The sequence below is a fragment of the Camelina sativa genome, chromosome 5, assembly GCF_030686135.1.
Source record: "Camelina sativa cultivar CO46 ecotype springtype chromosome 5, ASM3068613v1".
Classification (NCBI taxonomy): Eukaryota; Viridiplantae; Streptophyta; class Magnoliopsida; order Brassicales; family Brassicaceae; genus Camelina; species Camelina sativa.
The window spans coordinates 25,483,311-25,492,360 of NC_141884.1; the positions used below are offsets into that span (position 1 = coordinate 25,483,311).

Sequence of the window (9,050 nt, forward strand, 5' to 3'; positions counted from 1 at the left end):
CCATAGCCAATTTTCCATTTTTTATTAATGAAATTTATAGTAAGATGAAAATCCGTTGACTTTTAAAATCGTGAGGGTTCAAGTCCCTCTATCCCCAGCTCTACACGACCTTTACCACAATGATGCTGCCCATAGATCAAATTATTTCGTGGATTGGATTTCACTTGACTGTCTATGGCTCCATTGCGTGTGCTCGGGGTAGAAGTTTTGTATAAATGTATCGCCATGCTATATATATATGTATATATATATCGAATCATATAAACACACAAGTATCAAGTATGGCTCTAGTGTCTCTAGTCGCATACCTAAAATACTTCATGTTTGGTTTTGTCATCACCATTTTGGTGGTTTGTGTCTCGACATGATTCGCTTCTTATAAAATAATTGTCTACTTTAATACTTAAAATTATACTATAATACTGATTTAGAATTAAAAAGAGAAAACAAAACAAAACTGTTTGTTCACTTCAGATGAACTCTACTTTATTCCTTCACGGTCTCTATACGCCAAATATCTGTTTCTTCATTCGACAAAAAAACCTCCAATCTCATGTCAATGTTTTGTCTTTAGATACTATCATACTCTCTCTCGCTCAGAGAGCTAATGTCTCTAGGACTGTCGGAGTTCGCCGACGGCGTAGCGGCGCGGAGTCTCAGCGAGATCTCAGAGGTAGACGCCGTAAGAATCGGAGCTGATATCGTATCTGCAGCAAGACGTCTCATAGCGCTTTTGAGGTCTATCGGAGATTGTCAATGGCTTCATCATCCACCCGTTATTGCTGAAGCTATTAGAAGGTGACAAAAGAAGCTTCACCTTTACTCTTATCTCCTGAGTTTTGATCGGACGGTTTAGATTCATTTTGTTATCTTTCTTTTAGTATCTTCTGGTCCCTAAAGGTTGGATCTTTGTTGGAGTCTGATTGAATTTATTCCTGAAAGGTTTGATTTTTTTCTTTTCTGATCATGTAATTAAATGCGAGTGTTGTTGTGTTCTTTAAGGTATGATGAGCTTTGGATGCCGTTGATTTCTGATCTAACGGTTGGTTTAAAGCCTCCAATGATTTTGCCTCCTATTGATATTGAATGGGTTTGGTTTTGTCATTCTTTGAATCCAGTAAGCTCTGTTTCCTTCTCTTAGTTAACAAAGATTCTGATTTGATCGGGAATTATAGTTATGATCTTATCTTTGTTAGGTGAGTTATAGGGATTATTGTCAAAAGAGATTCTCAAAACTTATAGGGAAGCCTGCGATTTACGATCAAGAGAACGAGGATTACGCGGTTCTACAATGCGAAAAGGTTTGGGTTTTACGGTACCCGTTGGAGAGTTTTGAGAACAGAGCTGATCCTGATTCAGTTGAGACAGTTTCTTCAGTGAATGAAGATGTGAAAACTCTAGTAGAGAAGCAGAGGTTACTTTGGGAGAAGTTTTCAGCACCATATATGTCTGAAACCGTTTACTTGATCGCTGCTCGGTTACGTTACAAAGGGTTCCTGTTGATCTTACACAAGTTCAAAGACGAGATATCTCGTATTATTCCAGCTTCAGATATGCTTCTTATGTGGCTCACACACAAGAGTTACCCGACGGTATATAAAGAGGATGTTGATGAAATGTTGGAAGAGGTTACGAGAAAAGTGGTACGAGTTGGAGAAGCAGTTGAGAAAACGGAAGTGGAAAGAACGAAAAGACTGTGGGATAGTTACTTCAATCAACCTTACGAGAAAGCAGGTGGTGAATTGACGGTAATAGCGAATGAGTCTCGTCTTAGTAAAAGTGCAGTGTTTTATTGGCCTGTCTCTGATATGGACGTTAACACCGCGTATAAGTCCGTTCGACCTAGATTTGTTTTGGAAGTAAGTTCTTGCTTTTGATGTAAATGACTTGACTCTGAAGTAAGTTGTCTTTTTTTTGAGTCTATCTGAAGATGATTATTTTTCGCAGTTGTGTATATTTATAAGGCTGAATCCAAAAGCAGAGCGGAATGAGTCTAGAGATCGAAGTTTCCTTCGTTTGAGAGTTGCTAGATGTCATAGGAAGCTGCAGCTAGACAAGAAAATGACAGATTTGTCTCGCGATGGGACGTGGCAAAAGGGTTGGCATCTTTACTGCGAGTTTGGGACGTTAGGGGTTGTATTGGAATCACATCATGAACGTCCTCGTGGGATTTGCTTCAGAAGTGGGAAACCTGAAGGGGTGATTGAGTTTCCGTGGAATGATCTGTTACGAGCACATTCATTAGCATCTGGTAGGTTTCTCGGTAAGCAAGTAAGTGTGTTTGCTTCGGTTACGCCCCCGGTTCAAGCGCCCTACTTGCTGAGATTTGTGCCGGATCGAGTTACGGATGATTCAGGTGCTATGATATCTGATTCAGTTCAAAGAAGTAACAACTTCCGTCCTCAAGAAGGAAGGTGGCTTACACGGACCGTTCTTGATCATGCAGGGCGGGAATGCTTTGTTATCCGCATCCGGTAAGCTCCACAATCTATCTGTTGAGAACTTGTTTTCCTTCTGAACTGATTCTAAATTTGGTTTAGAGTCGGAAAAGGAGTGTTTAAACGTGGAGGTGAAATTCCATCCCCAGTTAAATCAGAGGAGCGGATAACAGAGATTCGTGTAGGTTCTTGGTCTTATATCGAGGGCTCAATCGGTAAAGCTCCAGGTACATTGACTTAGGAAGACAAGAAGATATTTTTTTAGCGTTTGAGTTTGCAAAATATATATTTTTAGAAAAACTGAAAAATATGGTTTCTATTTTAAGAAAGTCGAGAATGAAACAGTAGCAGTCTTGAGCAGTAGAAGTGTACCGATCATCGTGTTTTCTCATCTAGTACAGGGAAGGTTGTTGGAACCGTGACGCCTAAAGAACCAGTTGAGGATTGGGAGGCTGGTTGGGAATTTTCGACTGGAGACGAATTGCGTATCCGTTGGGACTCATCAGGAGCTATCTCAGAGCTAGGTCTATATTCAAGAAACCCTGGTTCGCTGGTATGGTTTCAAGATTCAAGATTTTTCATCACGTTTTTCTAACCGCTTTCTGACGTCTTTGGTAATATAGGTTCGGCTACTAACTGGACGAAGAATGCAATATAAAGGAGAAGATGAAGAAGACGAGGAAGGTTTTGCAACATTGGTTAGATCAACAGAAGAAAATCCAACAGAAAAAGCAACTGCTCTAATCGACTGGAAGCATCAAGCTGTGGAGTTTCTCCCCGAGGAAGATGCGGTTTTCGTCTTGCTGTTGTCGGTATCGATTCTAAGAAGTGTAACACATAGAAGAAGAGAAGATGTTGGTAAGTTGTTGGTACGGAAGAGGATAACCGAAGCTACCGGTGAACGGGACTGGGGATCAGTTGTCGTCGATGCTTCATCGTCAAATGTATCTTCTTCTACAAGTCCTTACGTAGAACCATGGTATCGAAACTCCGGTAAGGTTATGGCCTCGGAGGAGAAAGTACAAGTTGCGAGATATCCATATCCTGTTATGAGCTATTCTAATGTTGATGGTGGTGATAATTTGTACAAACACGTAATATTCGGGTGAAAACTTCAAAGAAATTGCATAATTTTTTAGTCAGATGGATTGGATTCTTGGTATGTCTTTTATCAACTAGACTGCTTTGCTTAATATATTGTAAGTTAGCTATCAACTTATAGATCGTTGAGCATCGTTCATACTTGAGTATTTGCTGGTTCAAAAGGCCAGAAATGAGATGTGTTGTCTAGTAGGATACCTCAAATTTTATAGAGTTGGAGGACTTACCTAAACAGAATCTTTAGGATCCGACAATGTACAAGATATATACTTTGCTTGTCTTACCACTCCATACTTTTGAGTCGCTTACACCTTATTAAATGACAAGTGTTACTACATTTGAGGGTTTGGCGTTTATAGCACCGTGGTCTAAGTAGCATATTGTCTCACTTGTTTAGTTATCCAAGCTATTGTAGGGTCTCACTTGTTTAGCATGTGCATTTTGTTCCCCTTACCCTGCAGTCTCCAAAATTACAAATGATTTTTTATTTTATTTTTGGGTAATAAGTATTTGGTTTAGTAAAATGGATTTTTATAAAATTTTGAAAAGAGTCCGGAGATAAACATTTTAGTGTAGGAAAAGTTTAAAAAAGTCGTTCTCGCATGGCCTAGGAAGAGACTTTGATGTAAAAAAATCAGAGTGTAGTGTTTTTTTTTTGAGTGGTCTACTTCTCTATTTGGATGTGAAGGATAAGCTATAAACTGATAAGATAAAAAGACCCAAAGTCAAGCATCTACATGTCTTCTGTTATTACCATTGCAGCTAAAATGTACAAAAGCGTAAAAGCATTACAAAAGCGGGATAACACATAGAAACAGACACACAAACAAACTCATACACGCACGCAGAAGAGAACTCTTTGGCCTACAGAAGCAAAAAGAAACAAGACTTTGTAAACGACCACTTGATGTTGTCAGAACGCCAGCGCTTAAGGGCACTCTGTTTTTGTTCCTCTTTTTCAAGATTTGTGTTAGAGATCACATGCCGTAAGTAGGAGGAGGGCTCCTTGGTCCAGTCTCTGATCCTGATCCTCCTGCTGCCTTATCGAACGCATCCGACGACCGCCTCCTAAACCGAAAGGGTTCCTTTCCTCCTGCGTTTGCTCCGTTCACATCCCAAAAATGATCCCTTCTCGTTAGTAAACCTCATACATTCACTTTAAACCATACAACTCTGACTCATTTAATGAAATGTAACCATCCACATACTAGTCAAATGTTAGGTAACGTATAACAACATCTGACAAGACAACACACCTAATCACATAATCACCAAACTGGTGTATCAAATCATAGTGGATACTATGAGACAAAACCTTATGCTATATTGTCGACACACACTTACTTCTATACCTAAATCTAATAGTAATCACACTATACATTAATAGACATATATCAAGAAATGACAAGACTACCCTTCAACGAATTAAGTGACTGTGCTGTTTCACCTAACTAACAATGATACGAAACTGGTAAAGTAAAAAAAACACTCACCGGAGAACGGAGAAAGAGGCGGAGAGAAAGGAGACAGCGGCGGAGTTGAACCGGCAGGCGACGCCGGAGCTGAACCGCCTTGGTAACCTGGTGGTTTTATAATCATGATGCTACGTGTAACTTTCACAGCCTCTTCCGGCGAATCCTCACCGTACGATCTCGCACTTCCACCTTCAGATTGATCTAATAACCACAGCCATTAAAAGATTACATCAAATCAAACGATCTAATCGGATCGATCATCAGGTTTAAATACTTCAGTGCATGTTTTTACTAATTTTAAGATTCGTTGATTCAATCGGTTTCAATTTTATAGCAATAACACGCCCTACCATTGCCTGAGCTAGGTCGGAAACTGAAGGTATGGTGTTTCCGAAGCTTGCCAAGGCCGTTCTCTGGCCGTGGACCAGCGACGGTATCATCCCAGAGATGATCAAGTAAGCCCATAAAGAGGTTGAAATTGATAAGAATCTAAAGTTTTTGGGGTCTTTTTTGGATATTTTCTTAAAACTGTTGTTGTTGTTGTAGTAAGAGAGATTCAATAATTCAACAAGGAGGCGATGATTTAAAGGCGAATGAAAAGATCTGAACCGTTGATCTGTATCTGACGTGGCGTCTGGATCATAGCTCTACGTAAAGGTGGATAAGGTCGAGTGTGGGACCCGATAAGGTCGAGATATTTAGATCAGAGTGCCACGTGGCTTTCATCGGAGGGTCATTAATGCGTCTCACGTGACCGCATCTTTCGCTCTCTTTTTTAATTTATTTACGGTTGTATCCTTAGCTTTATCTTCATTGAGTTTAAAATACCTCTCGATTTATGTTTATTTACAATGTTACCCTTCCCTTTTGATCTTAGCCGCCAACACAAAAGAGACCAAGTTCTCTCTTTCAGTTAATATCGGAGCTCTATTTTGTTTGTTTTTTTTTTTTTTTTTTCCTTCTAGTATCCGAGCATGAAAAGCATGACAATTAGATGTAATTTTAATTTTGTTAATCATTCTTTCAATTGTTTCTACGGCAACTCAATTCTATTATCATAAGAAAAGTGTTGCATAATCCATACAATCATTCAAACAAATAAAGAAAATTAAACATAATTTTGATGAAAAAATGGAAATGATTTTACACTTCCAAAAGAATATCTTATGCAACAAAATAAACCAGTTAAGTTTTCTCTTCGTACAAACTCATAAAAAACTAATATCTTTTTTTTTTGTCAGCAAAAAAAAACTAATATCTTATGAATGAAAATTTTCTTATATTGTTGGAGATAGCAACTAAACCATGTTTTTAAAAATAAGATACACATATTTTCTTTGTATTTGTTATAAGTGATGTTTAAAGTTTTTATACAAAAATTAAAAAATATATAATTTACATCTTTTTTATAAAAACATTATTCCCTCTGTCATTTAAAAATTGATGGTTTGTGATTTTTTCATGTTATACAAATATTGATTTTCCATCACTTTTAGCTAGTTAATATTAAACTTTTATAAATTTTAAGAAACAATTATTAAGAAAATTTTAAAATCTGAATAGTCACTGATCTACAATTATATAATACTTTTTTAGTTAAAAACAATAATGTATATAAAGTGACCTTAGTGCAATGGTCAATAATAAGTCCTTAATGCATTTGGCTAATAGTCGGCCTGTTGTGATCCAACGGTTGACAAAAAAAAAACAATAATGTATTTAAAATTAATAATCATTTTTTTTTCTTTTTTTTCCGCCAATAATCATTATTTCTTAATTTGTGTAAAACTCCTCAAACATCAATCTTTTAGGAACAGTGTAAAAGAGTATTAAATAAATGAATTCAACCAATAGCTACATACAATGTAAAATATGATTGATTAAAATAAATTAAATATGATTAAAATAAATTAAATACATTTAATTTTTGCCTAAAATTTTTTAAACATCATTTAAATGAAACAAAATTATGTTAAAACATCAATTAAAATAAAATAGAGAGAGTATATATTAATAGAAGAACAAAATATTATTACATTTTTTGAAAATGGTCTATAAATGTAAATCTATAATTTTAATATTAATAATTAATAAACTTTTATAAATTTTAAGAAACAATTATTAAGAAAATTTTAAAATCTGAATAGTCACTGATCTACATTTATATAATACTTTTTTAATTAAAAACAATAATGCATATGAAGTGACCTTAGTGCAATGGTCAATAATAAGTCCTTAATGCATTTGGCTAATAGTCGGCCTGTTGTGACCCAATGGTTGACAAAGAAAAAACAATAATGCATTTAAAATTAATAATTATTTTTTTTTCTTTTTTTCCCGCCAATAATCATTATTTCTTAATTTGTGTAAAACTTCTCAAACATCAATCTTTTAGGAACAGTGTGAAAGAGTATTAAATAAATGAATTCAACCAATAGCTTCATACAATGTAAAATATGATTGATTAAAATAAATTAAATATGATTAAAATACATTTAATTTTTGCATAAATTTTTTTAAACATCATTTAAATGAAACAAAATTATGTTAAAACATCAGTTAAAATAAAATTGAGAGAGTGTATATTAATAGAAGAACAAAATATTATTACATTTTTTGAAAATGGTCTATAAATGTAAATCTATAATTTTAATATTAATAATTAATAAACTTTTATAAATTTTAAGAAACAATTATTAAGAAAATTTTAAAATCTGAATAGTCACTGATCTACAATTATATAATACTTTTTTAGTTAAAAACAATAATGCATATGAAGTGACTTTAGTGCAATGGTCAATACTAAGTTCTTAATGCATTTGGCTAATAGTCGGCCTGTTGTGACCCAATGGTTGACAAAGAAAAAACAATAATGCATTTAAAATTAATAATCATTTTTTTTTCTTTTTTTCCTGCCAATAATCATTATTTCTTAATTTGTGTAAAACTCCTCAAACATCAATCTATTAGGAACAGTGTGAAAGAGTATTAAATAAATGAATTCAACCAATAGCTACATACAATGTAAATTATGATTGATTAAAATAAATTAAATATGATTAAAATAATTTAAATACATTTAATTTTTGCATAAATTTTTTTAAACATCATTTAAATGAAACAAAATTATGTTAAAACATCAATTAAAATAAAATAGAGAGAGTATATATTAATAGAAGAACAAAATATTATTACATTTTTTGATAAGGGTCTATAAATGTAAATCTATAATTTTAATATTAATAATTAATAAACTTTTATAAATTTTAAGAAACAATTATTAAGAAAATTTTAAAATCTGAATAGTCACTGATCTACAATTATATGATAATTTTTTAGTTAAAAACAATAATGCATATGAAGTGACCTTAATGCAATGGTCAATAATAAGTCCTTAATGCATTTGGCTAATAGTCGGCCTGTTGTGACTCAATGGTTGACAAAGAAAAAATAATAATGCATTTAAAATTAATAATCATTTTTTTTCTTTTTTTCCCGCCAATAATCATTATTTCTTAATTTGTGTAAAACTTCTCAAACATCAATCTTTTAGGAACAGTGTGAAAGAGTATTAAATAAATGAATTCAACCAATAGCTATATACAATGTAAAATATGATTGATTAAAATAAATTAAATATGATTAAAATAAATTAAATACATTTAATTTTTGCATAATTTTTTTTAAACATCATTTAAATGAAACAAAATTATGTTAAAACATCTTTTAAAATAAAATAGAGAGAATATATATTAATAGAAGAACAAAATATTATTACATTTTTTGAAAATGGTCTATAAATGTAAATCTATAATTTTAATATTAATAATTAATAGTATTTTTTCTGGCTATGAATTAATTACGGTTCTCGATCATATTTAGTACTAGTATATTGAATATGTTATACAGCATCAAAAAGAGTTTATAAAAATAATATTGTACAGTGATTAGTTATTAATAATTTTCAAATTCAATAATATTTTAAGTTCCTAATAATATATTTTAAATTTATCTTTGTTTGTACGTTGTTTTTTTT

General features: G+C 33.1%; 2 protein-coding genes across 6 annotated transcripts; one reads left to right on the forward strand and one right to left on the reverse strand.

Annotated features, from left to right (window-relative positions):
• The first annotated feature begins 236 nt into the window (after nucleotides 1-236).
• On the forward strand, nucleotides 237-3,580 carry LOC104787370 (glycine-rich domain-containing protein 1). Of its 4 annotated transcripts, none has more exons than XR_015557501.1 (7): nucleotides 237-798; nucleotides 1,003-1,117; nucleotides 1,197-1,859; nucleotides 1,948-2,474; nucleotides 2,541-2,665; nucleotides 2,835-2,991; nucleotides 3,062-3,580. XR_015557501.1 is itself a non-coding variant. In XM_010512945.3 (7 exons), the coding sequence occupies exons 1-7, from the start codon at nucleotides 608-610 to the stop codon at nucleotides 3,545-3,547; spliced, it is 2,259 nt and encodes a 752-aa protein (XP_010511247.1). In that variant the 5' UTR covers nucleotides 237-607; the 3' UTR covers nucleotides 3,548-3,580. The 4 variants fall into 4 exon arrangements, 2 of the variants coding, with proteins under 2 accessions (XP_010511247.1, XP_019101541.1); XR_015557502.1 differs by having other exon boundaries at nucleotides 2,835-2,962; XM_010512945.3 differs by having other exon boundaries at nucleotides 2,840-2,991.
• Nucleotides 3,581-4,264: 684 nt separating this feature from the next.
• Nucleotides 4,265-5,581, reverse strand: LOC104787369 (dormancy-associated protein homolog 3). Of its 2 annotated transcripts, none has more exons than XM_010512944.3 (3): nucleotides 5,365-5,581; nucleotides 5,033-5,215; nucleotides 4,265-4,632 (listed from the first exon to the last, which is right to left on the reverse strand). In XM_010512944.3, exons 1-3 carry the CDS (start codon nucleotides 5,477-5,479, stop codon nucleotides 4,517-4,519), a joined length of 414 nt encoding a protein of 137 aa, XP_010511246.1. In that variant the 5' UTR covers nucleotides 5,480-5,581; the 3' UTR covers nucleotides 4,265-4,516. The 2 variants fall into 2 exon arrangements, with proteins under 2 accessions (XP_010511246.1, XP_010511245.1); XM_010512943.3 differs by having other exon boundaries at nucleotides 4,265-4,643; nucleotides 5,365-5,580.
• Between the last annotated feature and the right edge of the window lie 3,469 nt (nucleotides 5,582-9,050).